General features: G+C 39.8%; 1 protein-coding gene across 1 annotated transcript; it reads left to right on the top strand.

The window, feature by feature from the left end:
• Positions 1 to 459: 459 nt before the first annotated feature.
• KIFBP (kinesin family binding protein) lies at positions 460 to 14,152 on the top strand. Its single transcript, XM_052798713.1, has 7 exons — positions 460 to 853; positions 3,351 to 3,449; positions 7,790 to 7,869; positions 7,987 to 8,170; positions 9,372 to 9,456; positions 11,868 to 11,977; positions 12,719 to 14,152. The coding sequence occupies exons 1-7, from the start codon at positions 503 to 505 to the stop codon at positions 13,595 to 13,597; spliced, it is 1,788 nt and encodes a 595-aa protein (XP_052654673.1). The 5' UTR covers positions 460 to 502; the 3' UTR covers positions 13,598 to 14,152.
• The last annotated feature ends 97 nt before the right edge of the window (positions 14,153 to 14,249 follow it).

A 14,249-nucleotide genomic window follows, 5' to 3' on the forward strand; every position in this document is an offset into this window, starting at 1 on the left:
TGTGTCTTGGAGGGACGAGTGTTTCACTGGAAACTCAGCACTGGGGGGGAACAACACTCTTCCGAACATGGACGGTTACTGCACCTTGCCTGTTCAGCAGCCCTTGCATTAAAAAATCTGGTTCTAAAAAAAAATTTTTTTCAGAAAAATTTGAGATCGAGCCCCTTGGCCCCCTTCCTCGAGAGCGTCCCAGGGGAGCCGGGGCTCTGGTGGCCATTGGGGCGCTGTCTGCTGATTCTCCATGCTTGGTACCGTTTGCCCTCAGCCCCGTCACGGAGGCTGTGGGGAAAAACACTAAGAATTTGAAACGGCAGGAGAGGGGAGCGTGGGGACGCCCCGAGGCGCCCGCACGGCGAGAGGCGGCGGGAGCGGGGTGCCGCTGCGGTCGCCATGACGGCGGGGCGGGAGGAGGGGGCGGGGCCGCCCCTGCAGCGCGGCGGTGATTGGCCGGCGGAACGTCAGGCTGTTGCGCGCGTGACGCTGGGCGGCTGGCGGAGGGAAGATGGCGGCGGCGGCGGGAGGCGGCTGGGCTGCGGTGTGCGAGAAGTTCCGCACCGCCCGGACGCTCTCGGCTGTGGAGTCGCGCAAGGACCCGGAGACCGAGCCCTATCGCTCCAAGTACAGCGCCCGGGCGCTGCTTCAGGAGGTCAAGCAGCTGCTGAGCGCCGCCGAGGAGGGCGGCGAGGCGCGACTGTTGGCCGTGCGGCGGGCCGTGCTGGAGTACGAGCTGGGCGTCAACCACACCGACACCGAGGAGCTGTCGGCCGGCGAGGAACACCTGCAGCGCTGCACGCAGCTCCTGGAACCCCACCGCCTCTCCCCAGACTGCGTCTCCCTCTACATACAGGCCCAGGTGGGCTGGGGCTGTGAAGGCCCAAGGCGGGGGGCTGTCTGTGGTGAGGGGCCGTGAGGTGTGGGCCGCCCCGGCAGCGGCCGGCCGGAGGGTCTGAGGGGTCCTGGGGGGGGGGGGGGGGGGGGGTGTGCTGTGTCTGTGAGCTGTGCTGCGAGGTCACTGCAACGGGCTGCAAATAGAGCGAGGGAGATTCGTGGCGCTTCAGACTCCTGATGGGTATGGCTTGTGTAATAATAATAAAACACCGGCAGCCCTGGCGTTTATTTCTTGCTCGAAGAAATAATACACAGGTGGCGGCTGTGGAGGGATGCTGTTCTCTCTTAAGCTTGCTGCTGGTGCCTCTGGGCATGCAGAGCATCTAGCGGTGTGTTCTCTTAATAGAAACTGGGTGTTGACAAAGCATTGTACTTTTCAGGGTAGACCGAGACAGAACTTGTAAGAACTGGGCAAAGATAAATTAGTAGAAGACCTCGGTATGTCCAGAACTTATTTGTGATTCCTTAACTGTCATTTTTTGCCAGAGTAAAGTTGGGAGATGCTTTTATTTATGCTGTATCCTGAAAAAGGTAAATTGTTCTCAAAAGCTGTCACTTTCTTGTTTACTTTTCAGCCTTGCCTGTTATCTTTTAATCTATTATATTTTATTCCAGATCAGTAAATACCGCTTTGTAGAGCTAGAAGTAGTAATATTCAGCTCTTTATTCTGAAGAAAGTGATACTGTTAACAAAATGAATTCCTACCATATGAAGATTCACAAAAGGGCCTTTGCTCAGCCACTTCATCATGGCAGCTGGTGTATAGTTAAGACACCTACCTCTAGGCTTTAAATTAAATAGAGCAGTTATTTAGGTGTCTCTGTCAAAACGGCTGCTCTAATTGGAAAAGGTTTGGTAGTACTTCCTTGTCAAACATTGCAAAACTGTCAAGGAATTATGTGTTCATGTGGAACGGTGCTAGTTAAACAGTGAGTTGTCTTGCATTGGTTAAATTAACTGAGTTGTCTGGAATTCATGAGGTTACATCTGCTCATTGTCTTTCAGTGTGATGGTTTGGGTACACCGCTACAAATCTATTACTCATTATAAGATTGGAGATTGCTTGAGCAGCCAGTCAGAATAAGATAACATCTTCCCAGTGTATGGTCCCAGGGAGTTATTGCTTTCATGGTTGAGGGTCAGGGATTCCACTGTGCTTTTGAATTGGCGTGTTGGAAAGCAGTACTTCTCTCTTTTTTTAAAGTAGAGAATTAACTCTATCTCAGTCAAAATCAGTGCAGTTGGACAAATGTTTGCATGGAATTTCCTGATTTGGGGCCTTTAGGAAACAGCAGGATAAAGTTTCTGTGTTATGCATGTGAAGTGCTGTGGTCCAACAGTAAACAGGTCAACTGTTGTCTGGCATGCAGCTGAGAGCAGCGATGGTAAATGAGCATGCCCTCAGCTTTCTGTTCCGAGGGCTGTAGAAGACTTGAGTATTTAATTAAAAACATTTCTAATATAAAAGCAGTAGTTGACAACAGTGGCCATACTTCTCCACGTTCTAGGACATATCAAATATGTTGTCATGGCACTGACTTCTATTCTGAAAGAAGGACCATTGCTTTTTCCTGCTGGGCCTGTTTCTTTAGCCCTACTTCTAATTCCTGAGCTTCTGCATAAGGATATGTATCACTGTTTCTGTCTAACTAAATTTGGTCCATTCCACTGCTCGGCTGTGGGCAAAGTATTTCTGTTCATTAACATCATGCTATGTGGTGCTTTCTTATAAAAATAATAAAATAAATTGAATTGAAAGTGACACAGGGCTGGCACACAGCTACACATTCTAACTCTTTTGAAGGTCCTGTTGGATTTTGTAACAACACTTCCTAGGAATTAAATTAGAACATCAGACATAGATTGTTATTAACGTCTTCATCTTATTAATAAAATTAGAGGTATTGTTTGTAAAAGGTGGGTTCACAGATGCAGTAACGTTACTACGTATATTGCTGCAGTTTAGATTTGAAGGTAGTAATCTGTACCTTTTACATCTTAACAGTTCTTTTAATCTCTTTTCATTGTTGAAAATATACAAGCATTCATTCCTAGTGTATCTTTTTCCTGTTACATTTTTCTACAGAGTCATGATGACAAATTTCTAATTCATTGGCTCTTTTTATGGTATTTGTATACAATATAAAGGCTGCATGAATCAGATGCAGAACATACTGTGTGGAAAAAGCTTATTTGAACACACCAGTCCTTATTTAGCAGACTAAACACAGAAAGTTACAGTTTGTGAGGTGATGTTTGTGTGTATTTGCTGCTGTGTGAGAAGCCTCCCTTTTGAGCAACTTGCGATAAAATGGGTGGGCATAACTTTTGCTTTTTGAAATCCATTGTTTTAGAACACACATATATAATGATGAGGACTGATAAATTGTTTGGAGAAAATGTATAATGTAAATGGAACATAATGGGAAAGTAACTAATTTGTTTTTCCTTTTACCTTTAGAACAATCTAGGTATCCTGTGGTCTGAAAGGGATGAAATTAAAACTGCACAAACTTACTTGGAATCTGCGGAAGCCTTGTATAATCAATACATGAAAGAGGTACTGTGTTCCTTAATATTGTGGCAGGTCTTACTTTCACATGCCACTTACAGTTCTAGTAATCTGAAAAAAAATACGATGGAACTTGAGTTTCTGCACTTTATACTGGCTGCTGTGATATTTTTGAAAAGTGATTTGATCTGTACTGCTAGCATAGGAAGAAGCAAAGTAGAGGATCACTTGCTAATTTCAAAATGGACTTCTTCAGGAAAATAATTTTGCTTGAAAATAATGGCCCTTTTTGAAAGGTCTTTTAATTGATAATCCAGAGTTGAAGCCAGGTAGAATTTGGCTTTTAATTAATACTATTCTTAATCTTATCTTGGAAATACTGTAAAATGTCAATCCATTGCTTTCAGTGGGAAAAGGAAACAAAACTGTAACATTTGCATGGTTTGCTCTGACTGTGCACAGTATTGTGTGGAGGCAAGTAGTTTAGTTCCATATCCATGAGGACAATCTTATAAACAGCTAAACCTCTCATGCATATTAAACATCCTTGTGAGTTGTGGATTCTGCTGTGTATTGACAAAGACTCCCTTGTGCTATTTTTAAGCTCTTTGCAAGCTGTCCCTATGCTACACTGACTTGCCTCAGGGACAGTTGGTGAGTGAGCTAAAAACATTTGTGGCCTTAAAGGAGCAGTATCTGTGTCTCAGGACAGCTATAAAGGTTGGACAGAACTTAGTTTCATGAAATTACAGTTCAGGTTTTATATGAACTTATTTTATAGCACAGATAATTTTTGTGGAAATTTTAGAATGCGTTAGTCTTTATTGGTTGGTTACTGCCATATTCCCACCTTTGTAGCCATGCTGGTTTACAGTGATAGGGAGGTAATGGATCCAGAAAAAAACCCGCTTGTGCTGAAAAGCTTGTCTGTTTATTTTCGGCCCTCTGGATCAGTTGGTCGGTCTGGAGATACTACCTCTCTTCACAGACCCTCTCTCTAATTAATTCCTGATGTTCAACTTTGATATTTATGCCCAGCCATGATATTGTTAGCTTCCACATTGCCTCTAAAAGATTTTGGCACTTGCTCCAGTGATTATGAAATTGAACTGGTAATACCATGTATTTCAGTGGATTAAACAATGCTGCCAAATACTTCTCATTTTCACTGTGGACTTTACTGAAACGGTTAACTTTTGTTAGTAGTGGCTAGTGAGTATTCTTCCTGGGGCTTTGCTGCCTGACTAGCATATACATACATGACTGTCAATAAGCCCATGTCAGATCACTTGTCACATTTTTTTGCCCCAGTGTTTTTTTATTTGCCACTTATATTTCAGGGCATTATATAGTCAAACATAGTGTCCTGGTTTCCACTGGGATAGAGTTAATTTTCTTTCTAGTAGCTGGTATAGTGTTATGTCTTGGATTCAGTATGTTGATAACACACTGATGTTTTCAGTTGTTGCTAAGTAGTGTTTATACCAAGTCAAGGATTTTTCAGCTTCTCATGCCCAGCCAGCAAGAAGGCTGGAGGGGCACAAGAAGTTGGGAGGGGACACAGCCAGGACAGCTGACCCAAACTGGCCAAAGGGATATTCCATACCATGTGACGTCATGCCTAGCATATAAGCTGGGGGGAGTTGGCCTGGGGGATCGCTGCTCAGGGACTAACTGGGCATCGGTTGACGAGTGGTGAGCAATTGCATTGTGCATCACTTGTTTTGTATATTCCAATTATTTTATTATTATGGTTGTCATTTTATTATTGTTGTTGTTATTATTAGTTTCTTCCTTTCTGTCCTATTAAACCGTTCTTACCTCAACCCATGAGTTTTACTTTTTTTTTTTTTTTTCCCCCAATTCTCTCTCTGATGCCACTGGGTGGGAGGAGCGAGTGAGGGCTGCGTGATGCTTAGTTGCTGGCTGGGGTTAAACCATGACACATAGCTATGCTTAAAGACTTTTTTTTTTTTAGAAGGAACTACAACGAAAGACTGATTTTGTAGTAACTTTATTGCACTTTCGTCATGTTTCTCTGAAAATGCTGAACTGTATTTGACATAATCTGCAAAGAATTAACAAAAAAACTCCAAAAAAACAGGCGTGGTGGAGCTTGTCTAACTGCTTAATGGTTTATAGAAAGGGCTTGAGTTCCTTGCAGTGGTGTTTGATCTTTAGGATTTATACAACCATGTCAACATTCATCATTCACAAATTATAAAAATGTGAGTATACTTTTCTTAATATTCCACATTTTTAGGCTATCAGGAAGCCTTCCTGTCTGGGAATCTTTGCTAAACTGTTGATGATGACTGTCCATTCAGGACATGGTTTAGTGGGCATGGTGGTGTTGGGTTGACGGTTGGACTCGATGATCTTAAAGGTCTTTTCCAACCTAAATGATCCTATGATTCTATGATTGAGGCGTTCTCCTGAACTGGTGGATTTAGTTTTTTACTAACTAAGTCTAGTTAACTTACAAATTGAGTGGGGTTGGGTTTTTTTCCCCCTAAAGCAACTACAGCAAAACCAAGGCAATTGCAAGAATAAAATTATTTTGGTAGAGACAAAAGATCCTTTTACATTCTGCTCCTGAATGCTTTGAGTTTACATATATTTTAATTCTTTTTTTCCAAAAAATAATTAGCTATTTTAACAACATTTTGCTGTCAGGAAAGCTGTTTGATTGTTTAATGCACTGCAGTGAAAATCTGAAGGTGCTGAACTTTATGGGCAGGACCTTGGGCTAATGAAGTCCACCTGGAAGGGAGAGCTGCAGAGCTCTTCCTAAGGATAATTAAAGGCATAAGGCTTGACATCAGAGGGTAAATCTGTAGACACAGGAAGGAGGCAAGGGTCTTGCTTACTGTGTCAATTCAAGTGCTTTCTTTGCAGGAATAGCTCTAGTCTTGCCAGAATATACTCCAAACCTTGCTGTAAGGTTGTAAACCTTTGTATCTAGAGAAAACAAGATGGAGGGTTATAAATTCACATCTTAAAAACTAATGAGTTATAAACAGAAAACCCTAAAGATTAAAAGGTCATATAAAAAAATCTACACCTCTCTGGTAGGCTAAACACGCTTTTATTTATTCGTCACTGTCTGTTTCAGACCCATTTGTTCATCTTTGAAGATGGATAAAACATTTTGATTAAAAGCAAACAAATCCATTCAGGATTTTTTAATGAGAAGTACAAACATAAGAATATGTTTTTTTCCCTATAAAGTGACTGCATTCTCTACCCTTGCTCCTGTTCCTGCCTGAGTCTGTATTATCTTATGAAAAGTATTTCTCTGGACCGCTTTTTATTTGTTGCCTTATTTTCTCCTGGGCTAAGAAATAAATGGGGTTAAGAAAGGGCTAGGAAAGTTGCATACTAAACTGGGCTCTGTTGCTAGCAGACATGTTGAACATCCTTAGGATGCACTGTGTAATGGAAAAAAGCCACCTTTAGAAAGACACGTTCATTTGAAGTGTTTTAGAATTGGCATCTGAAGTTACTCACAACTACAAAGGAAATTAGATAAGCACAGACTAATGAAACTTTGCCATAAACTATGTTACTCTGTTGGGCTTGCCAATTATGCTGACTCTTAACTTTATTGATGGTTCTTTTAAGGCAAGGTTGAACAGAGCAATGCTGAAAGATGTATAGTTGTCTGTGTAAGGATTCTGACAGAACTCATGGTTTAAAAAACAAAAAAGCACTCCTAAATGAAGTAGTTCACATCATTAACAACTTGCATGTAGGTCATGCCTTATACCATGGTTTAGTGCCTTTATCCTCTAAAGACATTGCCTGTTGTCTTATTGTCTTATTCATATATTTGAGTAAATAGTCTTACCAGCTTGTGAATAAAGGGAGTCCTTTCAAAGTGGTACGTGTTTACAGCAGGTCTGCTGAGCACTCTCTGCACGTAATGTTCTTTGCAGTACTTCCTGCAGGATGTTTTCTTGTTACTGATTAGTGCAGCTGGGCAAATGAGTATTTCACACTTGAAGGCGTGCTTAGTATTAAATCGATGCTTTAAAAACCATTATGTTATTGTACAAAATAAAGACACCCAATTGTAGTTCTGTAGAATCCAGGTTGAGTATTTCTGGTGCAGACAGCATGCATAACTTTAAAGTATGTAAGCGGAAGTCTTTTACAAGCTGAAAACCTTTTAATTCCAGGTGGAATTGTGGCTTTTGTCCTCTAAATCTCCTGAGTTTTGTGGAATTGCTCCAGAGATGTGACACTGAGATAGGTGTAGGAGCGTTATGTGAAATTTTCTTGAATTTGGGATTGAAAATGGTAAATCATCTGCAGCCAGAAGAGGGAGTACTATGTTACAAAGTAAGAGAAATGTCTCTTACTGAGTATTTCATGTACTCTTGCAGGATGGAAATCCTCCCTTGGATCCCAGTGAACATTTCATGGCAGAAGAAGAAAAACTCACAGACCAAGAAAGATCCAAAAGGTGGGTGTGTAGCAGCATACCTAGATTATTATTACTTTTTTTTAAATTTATGAGGGTGTACTTAGGGAGGGGAAAAAAACCGAAGAGGAGATCTAAAGAGGCTGTTGTTTTTTCCAGATTTGAAAAAGCCTATACACATACTCTGTATTATCTGGCACAAGTCTACCAACACCTGGAGATGATTGAGAAGGCTGCTCAGTATTGCCATACTACTCTTAAACGACAGCTTGAGTATTGTGGCTACTACCCAGTAGAATGGGCACTCAATGCTGCTACTTTGTCACAGTACTATCTCACTAAGGTAATATACCTAATGTTTTTCTGCTGTAATTATATTGTAAATGTAACTACCAAGGAAGACAATTGTTTAAACAGCTGTTTGAACAGGGCTCCATGTCGAATTAAAAATGTGCTCCTACAAAACCATGAGTTGTCTTCTGCCATGAAACATCTGTTAGTTTATTCTGAAGAGGACATAGTGGCTTTCCTGTAGTGTTGTGATGGCAATGGGAAAAATGAGCAGGGGTGTAGATGTAAGAAAAGCTCTATAGTTAATGAATTATAGCAGTGATATGACATGATTTTTGTAAGTAAAATTTTAAGGTTATGATCACTTAATTGTAAATTGTTTCTTATAATGTTATCTTACAATAAAGAGTTTAAAAACAAAAACATCTGAGGGCCAAGGTATTGCACATTGTATGTTTCCTATAAATTATTGTCCTTTGTACCTTAGCATGTGCTTAGGACTTGTTTGAGCCTATGTGAACATTAAAGTCAATATGTAAGATGGTAGCTGTTTGCTTCCAAATGCCTGTGTTGACTCTAAATAATTTACTGTGTTAGGCAATGCTTCAGCTTTATTTAGGAACTTCTATATTCCAGACTATTCAGATATTCTTTTCTGATGCTTAAAAGACTTCTGCCATACCTAAGCCGGTTAATGCTAATTTCAATAGTAACTTGTAATTTCGATGTCTTTTTGATGCATTGATGATAGCAATAGTAACTTGTAATTTCGATGTCTTTTTGATGCATTGATGATAGCACTAATCATTAAACAATGCACTGCCAAATATGAGTAAAGGAATCTGAATCTGACTCATAATGTTGACTTGTATGTCCAGCTCATTCCGACTAACACCCCGTGATACAATCTTTACCACAAAACATCACTTCCTTTACCGCAAGGAAGCGATGGTAGCATAGATCAGAACAGTGAAAATGTTCACAATGTATGTATCTAATATTAAAAGCAAAGCTTGCTATTGTGGCTGTGGTAGGGAGAAAATGGTTAGAAAATACTGTGTTCAATAGTAGATGTGGAAAAATTGTGTCTTTTCTTCCAGTCTCCAGGGGAATATGCTCCAGAGCCTCTCGGTTCTGTCATTTCTCTTGTGTTCATGTATCTTTACTATCTGAGGTGAAGGGTTTAGCCAAGCTGAGAGCAGTGCTTGGGCTGCTTATACCAGTGATAAACGCTGCCGTTCTGTTTCTCTCAGGAATGCTTTATGGAGTCCCGACACTGTTTAGCAGCAGCCAGTGTCATCTTTAGCCAAGCTGGACAGGTGCCATCTGCTGAAGACAGTAAGTTCATATAAAAGTTTTGAATAAAATATTGTGAATTAAGCATAAGTAATGTTAAAAGTGAAGTCTAGCAATATGTACAAAGCTTATCCCAGTGTTAGTTTTCCAAAATCTTGTTAATTAACAATAAATTGGAATGTTTCTGAAGAGCTGCTGCTACTACAGCTTAAGATTGCCTATGAGGAAACCCTGTGAGAAAAACTCAAGTGCCTATTGCTGGTGTTTCAGAAAGTGTACCAGAATAAAAGTGAAATTTAAAACAATATCCATTTCAATAGTGGCAATGGTTCTATTCATCCATTTGTCCTTGTACATGTCCTTAAAATGCAGCTTACCTTTGCTGCTTGGTGATCAGAGGGCAATGATTCAATGAATCAAACCAGATGCTTCCTGGGAATAGTTTTAAAAGAGGGAAGGAAACTGCAGGTCTTAAAAACCCCAAATCCAGAAGGTACTTGTATTATCTTTTGTTGCTGGATGCCGCAGCCTCATTAACAGCTTTTTTTTGTAGTTGTAGCTCCCCTCCTTGTTGTTTTTTTTGGGTGTTGATGCAAAGGAACAACTTTGCGGTTCAGTGTGAAGATCAATAGAAGAAACTTTTAGTGAAATGACCACAGTTTTAAGAACCTGTGGTTACATGGTAGTGTCAGTACTCAATGTAAGTCCTCTGTTTTAGGCTTAGTCTTTGCTTATCTACAGCACAGCCTTTTACATTCCGTGTGTTGGGCAACTGAAAGCTTCAAATAAATAGAGCTTTAACTCGTGGAGAGTGAGCAAGTACTCAGGGTAGCCCCTGTGTGAGTTTATAACTCTGACTTTGAACAGTGAATATATTGGTTAACTTTTAATGGTTCGAGCTGCTTATAACACAGGCTCTTTAATCTACTGATGCTGTTACTTGAGGTTAAAATACAACCTGAATAGACACAACTGAGTTTTAGTCAATTGAAGTTCAGTGACAGTACATTAATTTAATTGCTTTTAGTATTTCTCTTAGCTCAAAAATACAGAACCCTATGCAGTTGCCTTTCTTACTATTTAAGTACTTTGAGGATGATGTCCAAAAGCTTTTTAGTTTCAGGGAAAAAGGGCTGTCAGAGTCAGGTTATGCTAATCTGTTAGGCTGTTTGAAAACAGTATATTATGAAAGATTCAGTACGTCTGAGTCGGTGTTTATGGGCTTCCGTAGCTACTTGACAGCACAGTTGTCAGAGTTCATTAATATGGTACTTAAGCCAAAAAAGGAGGTTATGTTTTCGGTATGTGTGTAGAAAATACAGTCAGTTATGGTCTCAAATTCAGGCGCAAGACTGGAAGTGGCAGATGAGAGTCCTATTTTTAATTGTACTTTATAGATTTCTTGTGTGACTTTTGGTCACGTCAACTTACTTCTATCTTGACTTCCTCTTACACCAAATAGGAGTAGTGATACTTGTGTTTGTTTCAATGGAGTAAACATTTATCCTATTTTCCCTTCCTTTTCACGGTACAGAGAGCTGGACTTGAAGAACATGATGCAGAGAGTTCTAACTTACAGAAAGACTAATACACAGTCAGCATCGGCTACTCTCAAGCACATTCATTTTATCATGTTAATCGGAATGTAAACAGAGAAATTTAATAAAGGTGCCTTTTCTTAGCAACAATTCTTATTTCCTTAATAAGAACAACTTGATTGGCTCTAGTGAAAGATAATGAACACAGTGGATCTGAGTCTGAAGTTGGCTTTTTATTTGGTGAACAGGAATCCTAGCGTCCCCTCACTGTTCAGCTAACTCAGTGCCTTCTGCCTAGAGGCTGGGAAATGAGTTCTCTTTGAAATCCATTTGGCTTCTGAAAATGTTATCCTGAGACATCAGCAGTGCTGCTACCTATGACGGTGGGGAGACTGTGGGGAGAAAAATACAGAAGTTGTAGAGCCAATAAATCTTATGTTAGTACCAGGCAGATTAACCAATGGCAGTTTCCCCTACTTCTGTTCCCTTTTTTGGTAGCAAGTCTGGGGTCCATTGCAATACAAATGCCCTAATCGTCCTCAGAAACAATTACTGGGCAGGCAGCTGGATCTCAGAAAACGAATTACCCTGATTTCTTTCTCTTGTTACAAAGAGACACAAAAACCTTTTCTAGTAAAACACCTTCAAGATCAAAGGTCTTTTTAAACCTACATTATGATCTATTTTTCTGAAGAAGTCATGCATGATGAATCCATGTTAATCTATATGGATTTCTAGCAGAATGACAGTTTACAGAATTGCTATATAAACTAACATGGAGAACATGTTTCTGTCTAACAATGAGGAAAAATTAATTAAATACAAGTAACGTATTCTTTGCATGTAACATTTGAGGTTCTAGCTGGAGTGCTTGAGTTCCTTTAAAGTTTGTATGTGTTTATGTCCATTCAATAGATGAAACGGAGCAAGACCAACAGGACCTTCGACAGAGAAAAGCTGAAATTGCAAGATGCTGGATTAAGTATTGCCTGAATCTCCTGCAAAGTGCTCGGAAATTACTGGAGGTAACTGAAAACCTGTTCTGTAGCTGTCATTGTTTAAAACCAAACAAAGTCTGTTTTGATGTTTGTAACAGAAATCAATTCATAGTTGGTAGCAAGTGATAAACAATTGCCCAATGAATACTACAATAGATGCTTGCAGTGTAGCAAGTGTTTCATAGTATGCTTTGACTTTAATGCAGCACTTCGAAATAAGCACAGATAGGAGATCAGCTCTGTAGTGCGATTGGTGCACTGCTTGTACAGCAACTTCAGAAATTTCCCTCCTCTCTGCTGCATTTTCTTGCAGCTTGATTTGGCAGATTACTTCTTATTTAACCGCTAGTAAGAACACCTTCTTAATATGCAACAGTTTTGTGTGCTGGTGTTCTCATTCATTCAAGCATTTGATTCATGCAGGCATTCATTTCATTCATTTAAGCATTCATTCGAATGTTTAAAACTTGGCATTTGCTGAAATGCTTTGCAGAAGCAGGGCCTTTGGGCTTTACATTTATTGTTTTGGCTATATTGTCACACAGAGTAGGGAGACAAAATTGTCTTAGTCTTATGTTTTTACAGAATCGAGACTGTAATTTACATGACTTTTTGTGAATGTAAGGTCTAATATGCCAACGTATCTTCTCTTCTGTCTTGTTGCTAACTAGTTTGTATTTCAAAGGTAACTCATAAATAAAATGATTCAGTGTAAGTCTCTCTTCGTAAGCCACATGCATTTTTAATTAGTGTGCTTTGTCATTTCAGGATAACATAGGAGAGCTGGATCCAGACAGGCAATTGGAACTTAAAGCCCAAAGGAAAAAAGAAGAGGATGAAAAAGAGAAGGGCAGGAAGAAAGCTGTCCTTTTTGGGACAAGTGATATATGTGACTCTGTCTTAGCCATGGAAGAGAAAGTGAGCAGCGTCTATCCTTTAGATTTTCAAGAAGCCAGAGAAATCTTCCTAGTTGGTCAGAACTATGTTCAGGAAGCAAAAGAGTTCTTTCAGGTTGATGGTTATGTTACTGACCATATTGAAATTGTTCAGGATCACAGTGCTTTGTTTAAGGTACTTGCTTTCTTTGAAGAAGACTATGAGAGGCGCTGCAAAATGCACAAGCGTAGAATAGACATGCTGGAGCCTATATATGCAGACTTGAATCCACAGTACTATCTGTTGATTAGTAGGCAGCTTCAGTTTGAACTAGCCGACACCTATTATGAGATGATGGATTTAAAGGTAGCTATTGGTAACAGGTTAGAGGAGCTAGACTCCCACACAATTAAAAAAATTAATTCTCTGGCTCAGTTAGCAATCAAATATTATGAACTCTTCTTAGATTCTTTGAGGAATCCAGATAAGGTGTTTCCTGAAGAGCTCGAGGAAGATGTTCTTCGCCCTGCAATGGTGGCTAAATTTCATATTGCACGACTATATGGTAAGCTTATTACTTCGGATAGCAAAAAGCAACTGGAAAATATGCAGACATCATTGGAATATTACACATTTCTGGTAGACTATTGTGAGAAGTACCCAGATGCTGTCCGTGCTGTTGAAACTGAACTAGAACTCAGTAAGGAGATGGTGGGTCTTCTTCCAACAAGAATGGAGAGGCTAAGAGCAAAACTCTGTCCATTTATATAAATACTTGCCTTGAAGGAAATGTGCACTATTAAAATGATATCTGTCAAAACCAGTGCTGTCGGACAGCTTCCGTACTGATCGATAGGACTAAGGTGTCCACAGTTTGGCAGTCCACCTAGAGCCTTCAGTAGTGTAACTTTGTGAAAAACTCAGAGCTCACCCATTCAGTAGCTCACCCACACTAATGGTATAAAATTTAAATGTAAAGTGAATGTCCAGCTAATGCTTTGTTTGTCCTGTATGTAAATATAAACCTTTTCTCCCTTACGTTTTTTTCCTCCAGCATATGGCTCAGTTTCTAAATGTAGTGCTGTATGAAAATTGTTTAAGAGAATCTGTTTCTCTAGGAAAATTTTTCTAAGAAACCTGAGGCACATTCTTCCAACTAGAATACATTTTACCTCTTCTAAAGTTTGTCCCCAGAAAACTTTATCCGTATGAAGGGAACTTTATGTTATTTTCAATATTTATTTTCTATGTTGCTTAGTGTTTTCTTTTTTCCCCTGTTAATCAAAACTTAGTTGATAGCTCAATAAATGGACTACCTTGGCTAAATGCTTTTCAGAGTCCTTAAAATTCTGTTGCCTTGTGTCTTACTAAGATGTGATATACTTTACAACTTTGGCCAAAATAAATAGTTGTGAAAGTGTTT

This window comes from Harpia harpyja, chromosome 10 (genome assembly GCF_026419915.1).
Source record: "Harpia harpyja isolate bHarHar1 chromosome 10, bHarHar1 primary haplotype, whole genome shotgun sequence".
Taxonomy (NCBI): Eukaryota; Metazoa; Chordata; class Aves; order Accipitriformes; family Accipitridae; genus Harpia; species Harpia harpyja.

What these genes read in the sequence shown, in the direction of transcription:
- KIFBP (XM_052798713.1), top strand. Translation starts at nt 503, where the DNA reads ATGGCGGCGGCGGCGGGAGGCGGCTGGGCTGCGGTGTGCGAGAAGTTC. An exon ending in CCCTCTACATACAGGCCCAG is followed by an intron (nt 854 to 3,350) that starts GTGGGCTGGGGC and finishes TTTTACCTTTAG; the next exon opens with AACAATCTAGGTATCCTGTG. An exon ending in GACCAAGAAAGATCCAAAAG is followed by an intron (nt 7,870 to 7,986) that starts GTGGGTGTGTAG and finishes TGTTTTTTCCAG; the next exon opens with ATTTGAAAAAGCCTATACAC.